The 21,500-nt window shown below is 38.0% G+C and overlaps 1 protein-coding gene across 11 annotated transcripts in view; it reads left to right on the plus strand.

Annotated features, from left to right (window-relative positions):
* The first annotated feature begins 808 nt into the window (after positions 1 to 808).
* Positions 809 to 21,500, plus strand: part of LNPK (lunapark, ER junction formation factor) — a 44,197-nt gene continuing 23,505 nt past the window's right edge. Inside the window, exons 1-7 of one of the 11 annotated variants that reach the window (XM_041124180.1) lie at positions 1,361 to 1,682; positions 1,966 to 2,110; positions 4,821 to 4,902; positions 6,148 to 6,189; positions 7,409 to 7,596; positions 11,471 to 11,529; positions 14,780 to 14,820. In XM_041124180.1, coding sequence (XP_040980114.1) covers positions 4,876 to 4,902; positions 6,148 to 6,189; positions 7,409 to 7,596; positions 11,471 to 11,529; positions 14,780 to 14,820 — 357 coding nt within the window. In that variant the 5' untranslated portion in view covers positions 1,361 to 1,682; positions 1,966 to 2,110; positions 4,821 to 4,875. Of the gene's footprint in view, positions 907 to 951; positions 969 to 1,360; positions 1,683 to 1,965; positions 2,111 to 4,190; positions 4,464 to 4,804; positions 4,903 to 6,144; positions 6,190 to 7,408; positions 7,597 to 11,470; positions 11,530 to 14,779; positions 14,821 to 21,500 lie in introns of those variants that run through there. The other 10 variants (XM_041124177.1, XM_030017702.2, XM_041124182.1 and 7 more) reach the window with 10 other exon arrangements.

Raw genomic sequence — 21,500 nt, forward strand, 5'->3', positions numbered from 1 at the left:
CATCTGTGCATATGCTCCCACTCGTGTAGCCATACTGGCAAAAATTCTGAGCAGGGCACTGAAGACCTTGTGAGAAAGGCAGTGCAAACAGAGCAAGTATTCTCTGTTCCGCAGTCCTCTTGGCACGGGGCAAGTGATGACGGGTGTCAGCCAGGAAAGGACGCCACGTAAGAAAACTGATAAAGTAGAGCACCAAAAGAGAGAGTGTTGTTATTACAGCAATGTAAATTAAAGAACTATAGAGTGCTGCTTCTCTCCAAGTAAGTTCAACGGTTGCCTACTGGGATGAAGGGGACCGTGAGAGAGAGCGGTGGCGTTCCGTGTCCCTGAGGCGACTCCAGGGCCTGCTGCAGAGAAAACACGTCCGCCACAGCGTCCCTTTGTCAGCACCTGCTTCACTGGCAGGGGCTGAACACGAGAGTGTCAGGAGGCTGCTGCAAGCCTTCACGTGACAGTTCGACCCTCGCGTGCCTAGGCTTTAGCGTTAAAGCACTCTTTTTCCTGTAAGTAAGTATCAGAGAGAGCCGCAGGAGGACGGGCTCGGCCTCCCCAGCCCCGCCGGCGGTGGCTGCGGGACGGCGGTAACCGCCTCCGACCCCCCCCGGGGTACCGTGCCACCGCCCGGACGCGCCGGGCTCCGAGGGGCGGCGGGGAACCCCACACGAGCCCGAGCCCGGGCCCAGCCCCTCCCGCCGCCCGCCCCTCCTCCTCGCCTCGCCTCGCCTCGGCCGCCGCCCGCCGCCTCACACAGCGGCCCCGCCCCTCCCCGTTCCAGCGCACCCCGCGGCAGCCAGGCGCTGATTGGCTGCCGGGGCCGCGCGGGGCCTGATGGGAGCGCCGCCCCGGCAGCCGCGCCCCTCCTTCGGCGGGCGGCGGCGGCGGGATGCGCGGCCCGGCCCGCGGCAGGTACGTGCTGGCAGGGGCGGAGTGGCCCGGCCCGGCCCGGCCGGGTCTCGAGCGACTCCGCGGTAGGGAATGGCTCCGCCGTGGGCGGGGTGGCGGGAGAGGGGCGCCCGGCGCTGCGCGTGACCCGGCTCGGGCCCCACGTCCCCGGGGGCCGAAGCGGAGCAGGACGGGCGGCCGGTGCCCCCGACCTCTCCCGCCTCGCCGCTGGCAGCCGGGCGGCTTGCTGGGGAGTTGGGCGGCGGCGGGCCGGGGCGCAGCCTCGGAAGAGGAAGCCACCGGGTGCGGGGAGGGGGCGGCGGGCGCCTTCCCCTCCCGCTCTCCCGGCCGGGAGCAGGGGGGCGGCGGCGGAGCCGTGGGGTTTTCCCGGGTGGCCGGGCGGAAGGCAGGCGGCGGGAGCCGGAGCCGGCCTCTGCCGCCGTCCTCCCGGCCCGCGGGCGGCCGCGCTCGCAGGCTTCAAAACAAGGCTGGGCTTCAGAAAAAGCGCCTGACCCACCCACTCCTTGCTCCATCGCTTTGGGGTCCCGGTGTGGGAACTAGTTTGCCTTTTTAATTAAGGCTTTCCAAAGCATGGGACCTCCATGGGACGCTTCCAGAGAGAAACAGCTGAAAATGAAGTTTACATTGAAGAAAAGTCAGCAACTTGTCTTAACTGAGAGGTGCTAGGACAGGCTAGCAGTAGGTGGTGGGTGATGTTCCTGGTTTTGTTTTGCTTGTTTCCTTGTCCACAGCGCTTGTAGCTGGAGAAACTTTTTATGGTCACTGTGAAAGTTCCTGAGGTCAGTAAATTGTGGGAGAACATGAATTTTGGGTGGAAACTCTGTGAGCAGAACTGGAGATTAAATTTGAAAGGTAGAGCTTGTATTCTTTGTAATGGTAAATATCTGAAAATATTTACATAAAATGAAGTCGCTAAGTTTACAAAACCCCTCATTTAAAGAGCATTACCCTTTCCTTCAGGGGAAATGTCTGTATGTCGGTATGGAAAGCCTCGATTTCAAGTTTCTAACTTCCTTTTTTCTAATATGACTTGTCTTGATGTTATTCCGTCTTGAATTTCAGCATGTCAGTTATTAAAATTTTTTTTGGAGACTTTGATTTTTTTTGGAGAGCTTTTCATCTTAACAACAAGCTTGAAGAAATTTGAGACTGACTTGATAAAAGTGTAATGAGATCATCACACTATTTTTTCCATCTGGATGAATAGGTTGGTGGATGACTTCTGTAACTGTGCGTGATTCATCCCTCTGTCAAAAGAGAAACTTTTTCTGCTCTGGTACTCTTACTGTGGCACTGTTGCTTTGCTTTTTACTAATTAAATTGCATATTTTTGGGGTAGAGGAGGTGCTGTCAGGAAATTTTTTGAGAATCGGGTAATAACTTGGTAATAGTGTTTTCTTAAGCTTCTACATTAAGTGTTTTTTAACACTTCTGTTGTCTATTTTAAGTCTAGGACTGGGAAATGTTGCAGCTCTCTTATTTGTGTATTAAATGCGTGATAATATTTGTGGAAATAAGTCCAATTGCAGCAGGCTCAGTGACTGGAAAGGACAGCTCTGTGCTAAAGAAATGCAGTCTTCAGAAGGAAAAAGTGCTGTGCAATAATTTGATGGTTAGAGCATGGGAAGGAAGGAGGACTTTTACCATGAACAGTAGGATATTAGTCTTAGGTATGCGGAGTGGCAGGTGAGGAGGAACAAGGAGAATTTGAAGCAGTTGAAGGCAGTTTGTGTTGTCATGTCAAAAAGAAAAGAAGGGAGGGACGGAAGGAAAACATCTGAGGCCCTCCACAGAAACCATAGAAAATTCTCCATCTCCTAACTAAGGATTTGGTGACTAAACTGTAAACGTGAATCTAGTGGCCCTAATCCCTTAAATATCTCTTTGGGGAAGGGTTTTGGTAGTATTACTGACTTTCAGAGCAGCATACGTAAAGTCTCTCAGCATCATAGTTCATATAAAATTATGTGCATGGTGACGCTTGTCAAACCTGTTTCTCTTCCAGATATTTGCCAGATATTTTAAAAAACAGGTAGAGATAGCATTGTGAATGTGTTATTGGCAAAGATTGCTGTCACCAATGGCTCACAATAACCTATGCCAAAAAGATCCTCTAACACTTCTACTACAGAGGTTCTCAAACTATGGCCTGAAGGAAAATGGCACACAGAAAGACCATGTGAGCATCTTCATGTCTCAGTATGTCCACAACCGAGAGCTACCGTTGCTCCTAACAGCAATGGTAGTGCTAGGGAAGTGAACTAGATTTGGGAAGCTTGTGCTAAGTTTAAAAACTTCTTGATTGGCTATTTGACGTAGCTTTCATAATGTTTTGCAATAACTACTATCTGTCTCTGTAGAAATATTTGCGAAGAAAGTGTCTGCTCAGATCTACTGCAATACCTGTCAAACAAAAACTCACCTGTAACTGCAAAGTGACAATTGTATAAAATTCTCAATGTTAGATTGCATATTTGAGAAATAAAAATATTGCTGCTGTTTTACTGGGGTGAGTTGCTGTAATAGTGATTATTTTGAGAATTTACTGAAGAGTCCAAGGGGTAATTGTGCTTTTTCTGCAGCTCGCCCCTTTGTGCTAGTAATTTGGCAGTGGCGGAGCTAATTTGTCCATCTGTTCTAGCTTCATTTTGGCGGCATTTCAAATACGGATTTCCTTATCTTTAAGGATTGTTTTTTGAAGTCATAGGGCCTACAGTTCTGGATTCTGAAGTCCTTGGCTTTCTTAAAAGGTGAAGAGGTTACCATACTACAGTAGCATTCGTGCTAGTGAGCAATGTGTATCCTATATTATATTTGTTCTGACAGCTTCAGATAATTTGGAAACAAATTTGGATTGGGATTAGGTTTCTTTATCTTTCATTTTTGGGCAAAGGTAACTTAATAAACAAGATAATAAGCACTTATATTTCTGCCTAACTGGGTCAGTGCTTTGTTTTAAGTCTTAGTGTTTCATGTCAGAGTTAAAAAGGTTTGAACCCTAGTTGGGACTGAGCGTGAGTTTACTGTTGGGGTTGCTATGAACTGATCACTTTTTCATTCACTGGGTAAAAACTTGTAAATTAAGTGACTGGAGGGAAATTCTGCCATGGGAAGGTTCCAAGTCAATTGATTGCATCTACCTGCTGAATGAAAGTTGCTACACTTTTGTTTTGGGAACTTAGACCCAGATCATCAAATTAGTGCTGTTCTTGGGTTCCAGGTTTGTGTAGGGTGAGGTGAGCTACTTTTGCACCTTTGGAATTGCTTTAGGACCATTTGATGAGCCGGTGACTGTACTGTGTGTTGTGTGCAGGGCAGACCTGCCAATGTAGTGCTTTCCTAGAGCAAGTGAGATCTCTTTGAAACTGATTATTTGAACTTAAAAATTCATACAAAGGAAGAACGATAGTGCTATCTAATATGTTCTTGTTGATGAGAGCATGAAAAGGAAGCAGATTTATTGGAGATTAACTTTTTCACAAATAGTAGGATATTAATGCTGGATGCCTGGAGTGACAGCTGGAAAGGAACATTAAGAGTTATGCATATGAGCAGCAGAGGTAATAATTGGAAATCAGTTTCTTAAATAATCCTGCCTAATAATAAGTGTTTAAAATTATTTTTCTGCTGGAGGATTTTGGTGGCTTTTTTAGCACTTATTTTGTGCCTCTGTTTTTGAGGACTTCCTTCTGGTTAAATATTTCCAGAATAAAAATAAGTTTGGCCACATCAAGGCTGATCAACTGACTTACAAGATGGTCTATGAAACAGAAGACTGGATTTTAAAATAACATATAGGTAGATAACTAGGCAATGGCTTTATGTGATATTTTGATTCCTTTAGATAGTGGAATAAATTTATGAATCTTGGACTATGCTGTTAGATTGCTCCTAAGTGCTTAATGCTTCACTTCTAGCTGTGAATTCTTGTAGAAGATTGATAGCTCTGCCAACATTTGTTCACAATAGAAGATGGGTGGATTAATTTCAAGATGGAGGGTAAGTAACATTGTGTAACAATATAATAATCTTTAGTCTAGAAGATGGGAGTATGCAGGACGTGTTTCTTAATGCCTATTGGTTGACTGTTAATTCTGGTTGTTAGTGCTAAACTTTTCCCATTAGTATGTCCCTTAAAAGTCCAGTAGTGAGACATAAGGACCAAAAATATTCTCTGCCAAATCCCTAAACTGTTAAACTGTGAGCCTGTCCTTTATTTCCTTTGCAATACCAGGCCTGGCCCTGGTTTGGTTAACTTACACAAATACAGTTTTAACTCTTTCTGAAAATCTAAATAGTTTTGTGGTGCTTTATTGGGATATACAGCAGCATCTGTGACTTGAAAAGTTGGTGGCTATTTTAGGTCAAAATGGGTACATTCAGAATATGATTCTGTGTCTGTTTTAACAAGTGTTTTGATAGCTACTTATACCTATACAAGTCTTTCTTCCTAACTTTTTATTGGCTTGTATATTATTGAATGGTGTACTGAGTTTATGAGGAAAAGACATGAAGTTTTTGACTGCTCTCCTGGCAGGTGTGAGTTGTTCAAGTCTAGGTTTGCTTTTGCTTATTATCAGTTGATTTCGGAGGCTCCCATACAAAACTCCTTTAAGGGCAAAAGTTTAGGTGAAATGTCAGTTTTGTGTAATAGAAACTCATTTTCATGGTGATGCAGTGTGGCCTATGGTTTATGAATTTGTGGCCTGAGGGGTAGGGCAAGATAGCGGCTTTATACGTCTCAGAAATTAGGAAAGATTCCTAGAAGGTGGATTCCAGGTTGCTCCTAAGGGGAATTTTACTGGAGATGATAACACTTATTTGCAGTTGCTTATAATTTATTTAGAGCATGTGTCTTTGTGTGGAATGAATAGTAATAAAAAGCTTAAGTTCTCAGGTTGGGGCTTCCTGTATATATTCTCTTTGTTTTGCCTATTCCCTCCACTCATCAATTCTCTTCTTGTTTTACTTCCCACCCACACATCCATTATTGCTGTACATGCATTACAGGTTTTCATCTTTTGTGGTGTAGGAAAGGAGCCTTCAGTTAATAGTAATACCAACTGTAAAATAGTGGTTCATTACAGTCCCTTCTATTTGTCACTATTATTTATGTAAAACAGATAATATATTAATCTATTATGAATATGTATTTTTGTTAGGAAACTGTTAATGTACGGTAATCCTCAAAATACTGACTTTTTTTAGTGAGATTAACATCTTTGTTCTTTCCCTTGTAAGCAGGCAAAGCCTTCCACTGTAGAAGTATTAGAAAAAATTGATAAGGTATGTATTTGCTTTTTGGTGTTTTGTTTGATTTTTTTGTTTGTTTGTTTTTTTTTTTTTTGTTTAGGACTATGCATCCTTTTTGCTGGTCATGTATTTGTTTCACATTACGTAAAATACCGTCATGGAATTTTAAATTATTATGATAATTATTCCAGTTGGATGTACTAGAGATTCTGAGTTTCAGATGGACTGTTACCTTTTTTCCCCTTACTATTAATCATTTAAAAAACACCATACTGTATAATAGATAGTGAGAAACTACAGTTTAAATATCTTAGAGAGCCTGAAATGGGAATGAACGTGAAGTTGGCTTGTTTATGCAATTTAATTATAACTAATGGTTAAAATCCTGTGTAATGGAAAATGTCACTAATTCAAAGTTCTATTCATCAGGCTCATTAGAAAAGCTTCAATGTATGGTTTTAAATGTAAGAGTTGTAACTGTAGTGGTAGTAAGTAAGGTCAGGGGCAGAATAACTGACTAGATGGTTCAGTAATCAATTGTGATTTGTAGCCAGCATTTGTGACAGATGTCTGTATTCTATGGGGAAATTAACTGTTTTGAAATATGCTGTTGATATTTTTTGTTTTCCTTTTAATGAAAGTGTGAGTACTCCTGTTGTCACTTAAAATGCAGTCAAAATGGTAACATAGCAGAGCATTGCTTGATCACTTATTAATATGCCAAAAGCATCATCCAGATGTTCAGGATTTCACTCTTAATGTGAGGAAAATACTGAAATGAAAACATGTGAAATGACAGAGAGGTTTCAGCAATTTCCCATGTTAGTAGAAAAGTATTAGAAGTGTCTGAAATTCCACAGGTGCCTGATGAAAGTTTTAGGATGCAAAGTATGGTTGGTAGTGATTTATGTGATCATAGAGACTGCCATTCATAAGATATTAGCATTTTCCACTTGTCCCACATATACTAATGCATTACAAATAGGAAAAAGTGCTGATCTGTAATACTTCTTCCTAATAGCAATGTGTTACTGCTAATACAGTGTAAGTGGCCCATATCATAACCTTAATAGTGTGATGTATTTATGCTATAAAAGTTATCTTTGGCAAATATTGTCATTTATCAAAAAGCTGCTTGACTTTTCTAATCAAGTATTAAATTGATATGGCTAATTTTAGCAAACACTTAAAGACAGCTTAGTAAAACCACCTACTAATTTCACTAATAAGGTTGAACCCTATTTATTTACAGGAAATACAGACATTAGAAGAATTTAGAGAAAAAAATCAGAGGCTACAGAAACTATGGGTTGGAAGGCTGCTTCTCTACTCTTCACTTCTTTACCTTATCACGTGCATAATTGTATATTTGTGGTGTCTTCCTGATGAATGGACAGCAAGGTTGATGATGACACTTCCATTTTTTGCATTTCCATTGATGTAAGTAAATACACCTTTTTTTTTTCCCCTCCTTACTGCTGTCTCTTTGATAAAAGGAGATGGAAAATACATCTCAGCAGGGGTTTGGGTTTGCTTTTGACGATCCTTGAGTTGTCATAACTTGCTGAATTTTTTCTCTTAAAATAAATCCAAGTAGTTAGGCAGATGCTTTCTTTGAGGGAAATGTCTCTCATGAGTCTGGGTTTAGTGTAGAACTAAGTCTTACCATCAAAAGATGTTAGTATCTAAAGTTACTTGTCTTATCAAAAATTATACTAGGGCTAGAGAGAGGTATGTTGTCTATATGTAAAATGCAGCATATAAAATTGGGAAAAAAAATACAAGAATGAATGGAGAAACTTTTACATATTAGGTGACTTGTGGTTTAACCCCAGCCAGCAACTAAGCACCACGCAGCCGCTCACTCACTCCCCCCCCCCCCCACCCAGTGGGATGGGGGAGAAAATCGGGAAAAAGAAGCAAAACCCACGGGTTGAGATAAGAACAGTTTAATAGAACAGAAAAGAAGAAACTAATAATGATAATGATAACACTAATAAAATGACAACAGCAATAATGAAAGGATTGGAATGTACAAATGATGCGCAGTGCAATTGCTCACCACCTGCTGACCGGCACCCTGCTAGTCCCCCAGTGGCAATTCCCCGCCCCCCACTCCCCAGTTCCTATACTGGATGGGACGTCCCATGGTATGGAATACACCGTTGGCGAGTTTGGGTCAGCTGCCCTGGCTGTGTCCTGCGCCAACTTCTTGTGCCCCTCCAGCTTTCTCGCTGGCTGGGCATGAGAAGCTGAAAAATCCTTGACATTAGTGTAAACACTACTAGCAACAGCTGAAAACATCAGTGTTATCAACATTCTTCACATACTGAACTCAAAACATAGCACTGTACCAGCTACTAGGAAGACAATTAACTCTATCCCAGCTGAAACTAGGACATGACTGTTAACACAGATGTGACTTGAAATGTCATCAGCCTAAATATGTTGAGGACTGGTTTTATGTAATTAGCTGTTATTCTGGAAAATCATTGACCATTTTCTTCAACCAGAAAATATCCTAACATCATTGGATGTGAATAAGAGAAAATATTGACTACTATTTTGTTCCACTGAGCTGATTGGCCGCTCATCCTCATGAGCGGCTTTTGTTTTCTAAGAAAACTGCTTTTCTAAAAATAAAAAAAATGGGCTCCCACCTCACTAAACAGCTGCTTCCCTGCCTCCCCTTCCCCCAGAGTATCAAGGAGGAGAAGCAGCCTATTGAGCATCTTTTCTACTGATGGGGAGCACAGTGCATTTACTAATTTGCTGAAATGAACATTGTACATACTGTCCATGTTTGTACAGCATCTTTGTATGAAAACATGACTTGTCAGTGCCTTAGCTTTAGACGTGAAAGGCAAAGTCAAATGTAAATATTTAAGGCTTTGCAAGTTTGATGAGTGTGGGTCAGCATAACATAATATGCAAAAAAAATACTTGAAGATGCTTTTTTACGTCATACTGTTATGCATAATGTACTAATATGCTGCTGTTAAGGAATCCTGTGGAGAAGATACATGGGCAGCAATATCTTGACTGGAAAGGATTAATATAGAAATTAAAGCTCAAATTAATCTTTGGCAGCAATATGAATTGACTTGGTTCTTAAGGGCAAGGACTTGAAAAGTCTTTGTTGTTAGCATGTGAGGCTTGTTCATGCTAACAGGGAAGGCTTGTAGAAGAGGAAGTATTACCAGCCTCCCTTTGTTTAGGTTTGTTAGGATTAGTGTAGAAATGAAAACTTTTATTACTGAAGGTGATGGCTTCTAGTGCTGTGGTGTGAATTTTCGCATTGGATTTTTATTCTCTAGTTTGTCCTCCAATTGTTGTTTCCTTTTTTTTTTTTTTGAAAAGTGGTTTTCTATAAAATTCTGAATTGGATATCAGCTTACTAACATTTAGAATTAGACTGTTGTTCTCTTATGACTTGCAACTGTTTATCTGATTTTTCTCTTAAGCTATTCCCCTTCAGCTTTTTTTGGCAGATATGAATGGCAAGCAACTGCCAGCTTGTCTTTGTTCTCGGTCAAGAGGTGACTCCATGCTGAATGCCTGGTGCCACCCAGTAATAGCTCTAGAGATTTTTCAGCCCTAATCAGACTGGAATATGTCTGCCTTTTCCAGCTTGCAGTCAGTCACCAACTTATTTCTGCCTTAGGTCATTCCCTCAGGGTCTCAGCAAGTTACTGATGCTGGTAGAGTGACTTAAGTTCTAGAATATATAACATCATTAATTTTAAATGTATATTGAAATACCTGAAAAGTTGAAGAAATATATTGACATGTTAGAAGGATGCTGCTCTTGGAATGATTTTCGTTTGATTAGATTCTGTTTTATCTTGCATGTTCTGATTTTCAGAGAAATATGTTTTTAATTTGTAAATGTGGTCTGAAATGGTCTGCTATTAAACTTTCACCTCAAAGTTCTTAAAGAGGAAATGTTTTTTATTTTATGAAGTCCTACCATATATGTATTAGCTTAGAATACAGCTTTAGGTAGAAGACTCTTTATTAAAGATATGGCAAAAAAAGAAATAATGCTTTTGCCTGTGTAACATAGTCTTTAAGGCAATTCAAACCCTGTAAAAAATTATCTTTTTTGATACTTATGAAGAGACACATCTTGCATTGTGTAAGCAGGTGAAGCCATCTGTATTCTTACAGTAGTTATTACAGCACACCTTTGAATGTGGAATAGGGTTAAATTTCTTTGTTTCTCTGACCTTGGATAGCTTACTCTCAAATTTCAGTTGTCTTGTCTAACTTGCCTAACTCAGGTTTTATTGTTAATACTTGAAAGCATTTTGAACTGAGCAACCATTATATAAATGCAAAAGGTGTTCTTAGGAATTAAGTAAAAACTATTTGAAATCTCATAGCCTTTTGCCTGCTTTCTTACACTAGCTGTTATTCAGAGAACCTTTCTAGCCTTGAAGAATTTTTTTTTTTTCCCTTAAGCAAAACATTGCTACTTCAGGCTTTATTATATAGTGCTTGGCACTAGGAGGGTTTTGGATAAGATGCTTGGAAGGGCTTGAAGTATGAGATTTGCCCTTGGCTTAGGCTGAATAATTTGCCAGGAAAAGTGTCAACTTAATAATTATAAGCAATTCTAAGCTTTAAAACAAATGAAGTCCTGATGATTGCAGAGAGACCTTTCAAATGTAAAATGGTCATAGATAGTTTAACTTTATCTTGAGCACAGATAAACTGCTCCATTGTTTGAGCTAAGTCAGCAGAAACCCTATGGAAACTGTGGATTCAGAGCGCTCTAAAATCGCCAGGAGTCAGGTCAGTTAACTCTGCTTAGGAGAGCATTTGTACAATAGCTGTATCTCATGGTTTTCATTGGTATTGAATTCTTCCCACAAATCTCCTGGGTCTTAATTTTGGGCTTTAGCTGGTAAGCTTGGTTTTCTGGATAACATGCGTCATAAATCTATCAAATAAGAAGTGATGACTAAGTAATTTTCAGCTAGCTGCACATACCGTGATTTTGAAAAGTTCCCACTGAACATTTTAGTAAGCGATGATGTTACTTGCTGCTGGTTCCTTAGTATTTCTACCTATAGTAATACTTGGTTCAATTTTAATAGACAGGAGGATTTTATTTAGATCAATGTTGATGTCTTGTTGACAAGATACTAATTTAATTTTTGTGTTTCTGTATAAATATTGTTTGAAGATTTCTGTTCTTTGTATTTGCAAAGCTAAATCTCATCTGGTAAGCCTTCTGTTTGCTAAATGACTTCAGAAATGGTTACTGTAATATATTTTAATTAATACAATTCTTCTTTCTGTTTTAAAGAATCTGGTTTATAAGAACACTGCTCATTTTTTTCTTTTCCAAAAGGACAGAAAGGAATAGTAAGTATTTTTTCTGTCTTTTTTTAGCATATGGAACTAGTTGGGAGTGATACTTGCTATGAAAATATATATATTTTGGATAATTTGGCTTCCAGGAAGAGAAGAGTAGCCTTTTGATTGATGCTGAAATGGGTAGCATTAGCTAAACTGTTGTTTCTACCACACAATTCTTGAAAGAACAGGAAGGAAACTGCTTAATCTTTCACTTCACTTGCAGAATTGTGGTAACTTTCTCCTGTCTTTGCATGTTTCAAAGTGTAATGGAATAAAATGTAGTGTAGAAGTAGGAATGAGGGAAAGGAAATATAAACAATAGTGGTAGTTTCCTTAATACCCGCACCTTGCAAGTATTCCAGCAGTCTTAATCTGTTATCTTTATGTACAAGAGAAGAGATTTCTAGCAGATGTGTTTAATTTATTTGTCAAGATAGCTTTTCTCTCCCAAGTTCTCCAAAGCATACTTATATTTTCCTGAGTGGAAAAGGGATAAGCAGGTGTTTTTTGTGCTGTTTTGAGAGCTAAGGAAAATTTGGAGTCATGTAACAAAACCAAAGGTAATGCAGGTGTTCAAATATATGTAAAAAGTTGTTAAAGAACATGCAGATTCATTCTAATGCAGAACTTAAAAACTGCATCTGTGGCACTTGTCTGCAGTAGTTAGAATTCATTTGAGACTCCTTTCAAAGTAGTCCAGCCTGTAACAATATCTCATGGTGATGTGAGCAATAATACAGGAAAACCTCAATGTTGCACTGTGTTTTATGACTTGCAGAACAACATGATGTATTTAATTTGTGACAGCTTACGAGTTAAACATCACTTTTGGAATTTTTCTTAAACTTAATGTTTGCATTTGATATGCAAGCATAGGACATACATTTTTATGTAGAAATAAAGTTGTCCATATATTCTGTGGTGCTGTGTGATTCATTTCTAAGGTGAATATATATTTGCATTTCATGGCTGGATAAGAAAAAAAAAAGTATGTATGTTTTTCCAGTTTGCTTAAGTGTCTTTATTGCTGTTTTTAGCATACAAGCAAGTTTAGTGCTTTTGTTGAACCTGTGTGTAAAGGCTTTTAGTAGATGTTAGAACATGCCAAAAGGAATTATTTCTTCATTGTTCCAGAGATCAGGTAAAAATGAAGTGTTTTACCTGAAAGATGTAAGTCCTGTATTCGGAAAAGAGAAATCAAATGCGCAGTGCAAGAGTTACAGCAGTAAAGCAGGAGAAAACATAGCTGAGAGAGCAAACTGGCAACTGAGTGGCTCAAAGCTAGCCTTTGATTCTGGGATAAGTTAATATAACACTTTGAGTCACTGGAGATGATTATTTAGTACTATAAAGCTCTATGCTGGATTACCAGCATACACCAGTTTTGGGAACCATGCTCTGCATTCATGAATGCAGAAAACTCCTGCTGAGACACTAGGGAAGGTGACGTAGAGAGATTACAGAATTTCAGTTTTTAAGACTGGTCAGGCAAAGAACTGTTGAGGAAGATTTAGGCGGATCTGTCCCGAAGTGTGGGGAAAATAAATGAGGTATCTTGCAGGTATTGACTTCTCTAGTATGAATTCTTCTTTTCTGTAGGTTTAATTAAGATGAGATATATTGGTTTCTTGAGAGTACTTCGCAGTAATTGCCATTTGGTCACGTTTGAAGGGGCAGGTGTTTCATGAGGTTCTTGTTGAACACAGGAGTTAAAGTGATCAGAAACAAATGCCCACATTTTAAACTGATTGCATTGCTTTGTGGGAGGCTATGTTTGAAGATGTTTTACGCATTTCTGTACCAAAAGCAGCTTCTGTTTCTTAAGTAACTGTTCACAGCTGACCGTATTGTGCTATTTGTTTGGCTGCATGATACCATGCTGCATTGCAGTGCATTTCAAGGTGCTAATCTCTGAGGGCTACATGAAAGGCAGTGTTCTAATACAAATGTAAAATTTGGTGGAGGAAGGTACCTTATTAATTTGAAGGTGCACAATTCCTGGAATTGTCTATCTTCTCTGGTTCAGGCCAGTGTAAAATATGATCTTGTTCCATGTCCTATTTGTCTTAATAAGGGGTTGTTGTAGTTACCCTTTCATTGCATAAACTTTCAAATATGTACATGCACAGTTTTGGTATTTTGTACATTTAATAAAGTGGTTTATCAAAATGGGTTTCTACATTCTGGAAAAGTTCAAGTAATTATGTGTTCCCTTATTTTCAAGTAATGGTAGTGTTCCTGAAGTAACTTTAAAAAGTGTGTATAGCATACTTACATACTTTTTTGTATCTTTATTTATATATATTTACTTCGGTGGGTTTTGGTTTTGTTTCTTGCAGTTCTATAAAGCTTTTTCTTTTTTTGAAAACTGAAAAAATGGATAAAAATAGCTATATCTTACAGGAAGTGAACTGCTGGTGTCCAGTAGAGCTGAGAAGGGGAATAAGTTGTAAAGTTTTTTGTAAACCTCTTCTTGCTGTGAAGGAGGTAGTAGAAAATGGATTTATCAAGAGAATATCTTCTATATTAGGTGATCGTTTATTACAGTGAGTTTTCCATGAGTGCCAAGCTGCAAGCATTGACTTAAAGGAAAATCCCACGTGCATTTGACCTTTCTTCTTTCCTTTCCTTTTAGAGAGGTTAGGTGCTGTGCCTACGAGTTGTAACAGTCTTTTAACATTTACTAGTAAAATGACCTGGTAGCTTTTCGTACAAAACTGGGGTTTTTGGTGTAGACTGAAAGTGTTGAAAGGGTAAAACAGATTGAGATTTGAAGCTCAGAATTGACCTGGCATTTGAAACTAGCATGTGTTAAGAGGCTTATGTGAAATACTGAAGCCAGTAAATCTGGTACTTGGATATATTAATACTTAGACCTCAAGCTTTTTTTCTGTAGTTTGACTCATGAGATTAAGTGTATTTGGTCCATTGTTGTACCAGTTTTAATGTAGGTCAAAGCAGGGCACTGGCTAGAATTGGTTTGCTTAATGAGGAAATGGTACATAAAACTTTTTAATAGTTATAACTGTAAAGTGATAAAAGTGGGCTATAATTTATAAGCAATTTCAGCATTTAAAATGATTTATTTTCACATAAAGACTTTGGTTATTTTACACAAAGTTTACTAATGTTGTAGGGTTGGTAGTGGTCAGTGCATAATTTTTCCTGATCTCACAGGGCGTAGTCAATGTTTAGAGTGTGCTGAAATTATCTCTTATTTATATTTGAAAACTAATATATGATGTCCTTCTTTTAGATGATGCGCTGGAAGATTTAAAATCTCAAAAGAAAAAAATAGTAAGTAAAACTTCAAGAAAAGTTAGTTGTTATGGTCCACTAAAGTGGTTTTGCATCTCTACAAGTTGAGTTTGATTGTAATATATAGGTGAAGAGTAGAGGGAGGGAGGTGAAATTATTACTGTTCCTCTGTTTTGATACATTTTGTAGTACCACACAATGTTTTCCTTACCCCAAAATTACAAAGGACTGCTTGCATATGAGAATAAATTGTCTCCTTGTAGTTTAACTTAAACCTGCTATTTTAGTGTTGCTAGATCTATGTAAAGTGATCCTGTTTTGTCAGAAAACTAAAATGTATGCTTTAACCTACTCATTGCTGAATACTTTTAGGCTTATAAAAAAACATAAGATGTTGCACTGATTTAAGAACATAGAGTGCAACTATGATAGTTACTCTATCACTTAATATCTTGTTCATAAATGGCAGAAAGGACTACTGTCTTGTCTGGATTCACTTCTTAAACAATATTCTGTTATTTGATGATATCTTAACTGCATGACCACTTATTTCCCATCCTCCTCCATCTTAATTTTTGTACTATATATTTCTTTCATTACCTTCTTTCGGCTAAAAAATTCATCTTGTTATGTATCAATCCTATTGGTTGTCTTGAGGTCATCTATTTTCTGAGCTGTGTGGATGAGTTACCTGGCATGCACCAGTTTCATACTGTTACTTGCTTCAACTGGATCAACACTTAATCTCAGTAAGGCAAATTTAGGATGGAAAAGATTCTAAGTCTTGGATAACTTGCACTCTTTGCAAAGTTTGTAACACTGAAAGCTGTTTCCTTTCTACTCAATCATTCCATAAGGAAGTTCTCTGTTTACTTATGTTGTTGGCTTCATCTCCTGCCTTGCAAGGCGAAACTTAAAACCACCACCACCAAAACATAAACACCCCCCCCCCCCCCCCCCCCCGCCAACAAAAGAGCCCCTCCTCCCCCAGAAAACTCCAAAAGTTGTATTATGAGGTTTTATTGTTAATGAGTTTCCCAAAGTGTTCACCTCATGCCTTCTGCATTTTGCCATTGTAGCTAAATTAATAGAAAAACCACAACAAAGCTCCCAAAAAGGAGTCAGGTAAGAGTCTGGTATTATATGGCCTTTACAGGGGAAACAGATTTCACTGATCTTACACTCTGTATTTTATCGCTTTTAAAATGTAGCTGTAAAAATGATAACCTGTAACCTAATTATGTCATTGTCCTTTGCTGAAGAGGATTTGCTAACATTTTTATCTGCTAATCTTTATATTAAAGAATCTATTAAATGGGAGTGTCCTTTGGTTGGAGAGGTGATAAAAAGCAGTTGGAGAGGCTTATATTTTCTGAGAATGAAATAAATGAGTATGACAACTATGTTTTTAATTTTATTTTATGAAAAATGCTTAACAAATTAGTTAATCTCTCCAATTTACATAGTCATTGGGTAGCTATGGAGGGAAGGGTCTTGGAACAGAAGCAGCACAATGGAGAACAAAGCAGCTTTTGGAGTCTTAAATGTAAAGCCTTTGTTTCAGTTTAAGTTTATTTTTCTGTAATCATGAAAATCTTCGTATTTATTCTAGAAGAACTAGTAATGCTGAGTTTTTGTGTGTGAGAAGCACTTCAGAGAAAAGGCATTGAATAAAACATTAGGAAAAAGCTGGTTGATAAAGGGAAGAGTTTTTGCTTTGGGAATTGATGCCGTTGAAACAAGACGTAAATGTGTATTTTGCATATGCAAAAAATCAAGACAACATTGTAGAAGAGCAGGCGGTAGTTAAACTGCATGAATACTTTGTGAACAATACAGAAATTATAGTGTAACTATGGAGAGTTTAAACTTGGAAATATAAATTGCCATTAGTATATATGCATGTCAAGCTTTAATCATTAAAGACAAACTTCTAAATAGGATTAGTAAAACAGCATTCTAGGAAGTCCAATAACCTATAACTGAGCTATTTTTCAATCTGAGGGGAATAAAAGGTGCATGATTACCTCCTGATCTTGTGGGTGCCTGGTTCCTAGCAAGGAACCAGAAACAGAAGACTTATTGCAACCTCTTGAATCAGCGTGGTGGTGGTATTTTTTACTCAGGAGATTGACTCGGGAGTTTCATCATAATTTAAAGGTGTTCAATTAAGCATTAAAATTAGATCATCATACATGAAACCTAGCATGTTGAAATGAGCTGAAAGTGGATGCAGGTAATGAGACAGAATATAATTTGTATTTTAGATAAAAACACTCTTAAAAGTTGCATTCTGTAATAATTTGGTTTTGATAATACTCGGATTTGGTTTTGTTTTGGATTAACTTCCTTAGGACTATCTGTGGCTATAAATAACTGTAGCAACACCTTTTTAGTGAAACAAAATAAAAACCTTTACCAAGTAAAATAATGGGAAGGGGGGAGGGAGAGGAATTTTTCCCTGTTGGATTCTGATTTGCTACTGAGTTTGCAAATAGGATTAGTTACTAAGATATTTACATTGTGATCCTCAAAGTACCTGGGATAAGTAAATTATGTATTTCCTGTTTATTTGTAATGCAAATTGTTGTCTAGGCACTATCAGCCTGGCATAACAGCTATGGTTTTTCACTTCATTGCAGCTCAGCTACCTGATTGCTGGAGAAATCTTATATTGAAGACAATTGCCCTTTTGAAAAATGTTACAGTACTTATGTTTTACAGGCATGTGGTCCACCTTTTCCCTAATGACACTACTTACATGCTGAAGGGTACCTATAACAGAGTAAGCTACTCATCTACTAGATGTAATGCCCTGGTGGCTGTGCAGTGAGCTGCTCAATAGAACTTCAGTTCTTTTCAAAAGGCTTCAGTCTTTGGTGGCATAATCACATGGATGTTCATGTGGGTAAAATACCTGACAAATACAGATCCTTCATCTGGAAATGCCCATTAATACTGTCTGTCCTGCACTTCGACTCAAAGTTTGTGTAATACTTTTTTTTTTCCCCCACAGAACTGACTCTCTACACTACTTTTTTCCTAGTGAGAGCTTTAAAACACATTGAGTGTTTCTTTATGGATTGGGGGTAGGGATTAAGTTCATTAGCTATAATTAAGGCACCACTTCAAGATACAATTTTTTTTCCCTCCTTGATGGTAAGGGATACTCTGGTTGTGTTCGTGACTGTGTAGCCGTAATTTTGGCCTTAGAGTTCTCAGTTAATGAGGATGTCAGCCCTTAAGCCTGAATGTGTATAGATGAGCAAGTTCAAAGGGTTAAGCATATTAAAGCAAGGGCACAGGACATGTATTAAGCTGCTACAAGTGGGAATTAGTGGAGACTTCATGTGGAGCAGCAGTCTTAAAGATGGGATAATTCTTAGCCTGAGGACAGAGTTGTAAAGATAGTATAGTAATTACTTTGCTGATGTTAGAATTAAACTTTGCTGAAGTTTACTCAGTTACTCTGTTACAGTAGGCTCAGTGTAATATTAGGCTTGGACAGGCTTCCTAGCCATTTCAGGTAAGAATTTAGAAAGTTGCATCTGTTAATTTTCCACAAAAAAAGTCTGATTTCAAGGCTGCCTTGGAGTTATGCTAATAATGGAGGAAAAAATGCAGGATACAAATTTTGTTATTTAAAATAACTACTGTTTAATGAACTTTATACCTTCAGATATTTTGATAACCTTCAGTACGTGACAAAAACTCCACTAGGAGCTGGTTGTTGTATAAGCCCAGTCTTGTTTACCCAATATATGCTAGTACTGCAAATGTGGAATTGAAAGGTCAGAATACTGTTAAAAATATTACTGATGAATGATCAAATGAGGTATTTCTTTCATGCAGTGTTCACACAAAACAGTTACTTTGGTTGTTTTACTGTTTGCATGGATCTATCCAGAGTACACTTGATTATTGTGGCTTAAATGGTTTATTTCCTGTTTTAAGGAAACTTTTGCTATGTGTACTGGCATATCTTACATGGTAGACTGAAATTAATCTTGTGGCTTTTTGTGAACATAAAGAAATACCTCTCCATAGTTGGGTTTGATATAATAAGTAATTCAATTTAAGAACTCATGTAGTAGTATGGCAAATAAGTAGTTTGCACTGTGCCAATACTTCAGACTTCCAGTTGCTAAATCATATTTACAAGAAGCTTGAAATACATTACTTGTATTACTTTTCAATATAGGCAACTGATGTCGTTGCCACAGGAATTCTGTTTCATTGCCAGTTGGAAATGACGCCATCCATGCAATTATTCGTAGGAGAGAATGTGGTACATGACCATGCTTCTTTACTAAGGTGTGGTTAATTCCATGAAATAAGTTTGAAAAATCCATGATTAGGCTGGTATTAACTTTCATAGAGACTTCACTTGTGATCTGGTTACTCAGCATTTAAGCTTGATAATAATAGACTATGAATTAGCCCTTGGCAGAAAGTAGAAAATGTTTTTGTGGGAAAAGTTTTGGATCTCAGAGCATAGTATATTATGGAAAAAAGAGCAGGAGGTGTTGAGCAATTTGCTGTGCTGGTGAGCCAGTGCTCAGCACTAGGTTAACCTTTCCAAGGTTATGCTTCAGGATGGTGAATAATCCAGAAGGCAGTATGTTGATTTGCATTTATAAATGAGCTTGCTGTGGCAGTGCACAAGCCAGTTTCTTCTGTTATGCAAACATATTTAAATTTGACATAGGTCCTTATTTGCTTCTAGTAATTACACTAATTTGCTGAAGGAGTAAGTAATCTTTGACCTATTTGATTCCTTATTTGGTATTGTCAGCCAAATTTTAATTGATTTTAGAAAAATATATCCTATCTTGACAGTTTCTAAACATTTTCAAGAAATTTGTAGAGTCAGTTGTGAAACTGAATTCTTGTTCAGATTCGGCTTTAATAGAATTATAAAGCTATATATGAATTTCAAATATGAAGAGTAATTTGTTGAATTATCCGATAACTTCTATAATGTGAAGAATAACTTTGACATCTGAATCTTGTGACGAGAGCTAAATTTTTCCATTTCAAAATAACATTACTGTTTCTGTAAAACCTATACATCCACAAATAACTACCATCCTATTTAATACTGCTGTAGCAAGAAGTGTGTTAGATAAGGAAAGTGTCAAGTGATGGTGGAGCATTGTTTTTTCTCTTTCTAAAGGTCACTTTGTCCTGCAGAAGGTTATTTCTCATTTTCCTGTGTGGCTATAAAGACAATTGCCTGCATTATACATTCATTGATGTAAAGGGACTCAGGGTTTTTTATTTTGATTTGGGAGCTAGATATTGACACTGACTGTTAACACTTCCCCACTTTGCAGCTTCACCACACTAACCTTACCCCTTCATATAAAGGTCTGCTTTATGGTTTTCACTTTTATAAGCAATAAATACTTTATTTTTCCTATTAGACCCTTAATTCTGATCTTACTGCACTATGTGGCATTTGTTTTACGAAGTTAGTGGGTTAACTCCAAAGTCCTGCTGAAATACAAGTTTAGGAAATGGATTTTTACTTCCCTCTTCACTCCCTTTTGTTTCAACAGTCCTTAATTAACAGCCTGGATAGTATTCCTTGCCTTAAACTTCTGGTAGTGTGTGTAGGAGTGAGTGTTAAATGGATACTCTGTATCCATTAAATTGAGTGAATTTTATTTAGCTTCTGAGGTCTATTTGTAACTCGGAAGTCTGTCTAAAGGTGAAACCCCTGCAAGGTCTATATACGCAGAATGGCTGAAACTTCAGTTTCTTACTAGCTAAATAATGGCATAAAAGTCATGTTAACCTGCACCATTTATTCTTTTAGCAATGATAAATGAGTTTGAGAGAACTTAATTTTTTGACCACTGACCTTTTCAGTTTTGCAGTTTATGCCAACAGCAAACTTAAGAACAAACAAACCCCCCACTTTTAGCTGAACATGGCCATTAGTCAGCATATCTAGAAGAAAAGGTCTGCTTAAGATACTGTAGAATACACTATGATTTCTGTACATATTAGCTATTTGTCATAACTTCAACTATCTGTTTTAAAGTTAAGCTGCTTCTGATATTGGCTGTTAACCACTAAAATGATACTTTACTAGTGATTACTTTTTTAATTAAGCCCATGTATTAGCTATAAAGCCACTTGAGTGCATTGTAAATAAAATGCTGTAATAATGAAGTGCTTTAATTACACTCTCTAAAGTATGCATAGTTCTCAGTAAATTTTTTTATTTAAATTCTTAACATGTTCCCTTTTTTCTGAAAAGCGGTTTGAATCGCTGTAAAGATGGAGATCCAGCCTTTAAAGTCATTTGAGCAAATTCCATGGCTGTTCTCTAGTTAGTGAGTTTTCACAGCATTTGCAGCAAGCTAATTGCTTCTGCTAATAAATAATCTAAAATCGATGCTGACAGCGGTTAATTGGCACAGGGACTTTATTCTGTAAAGCACTTGGCTAATGACCTTCCTTAAATTAATAGCATTAAGTGCTATGAGGAAATAAATCTAAGGAATTACCTGTCATTTGCTTGTCATGTCTAATAACTTCCAATAATGATGGCTGATAGATTTTTGCACATTCCATTATTGAAGTTGGTGCATGTAATTATTCTCCTCATTATATGTAAACAATTAGCAATATTTGGTGTTTCCTTGCAATAAAGCTGTTAAATACAAGTAGCCCATTAGAGTTTAGAAACTATTTTTGAAAGCAAAATT

Source organism: Aquila chrysaetos, chromosome 6 (genome assembly GCF_900496995.4).
Source record: "Aquila chrysaetos chrysaetos chromosome 6, bAquChr1.4, whole genome shotgun sequence".
Lineage (NCBI taxonomy): Eukaryota > Metazoa > Chordata > Aves > Accipitriformes > Accipitridae > Aquila > Aquila chrysaetos.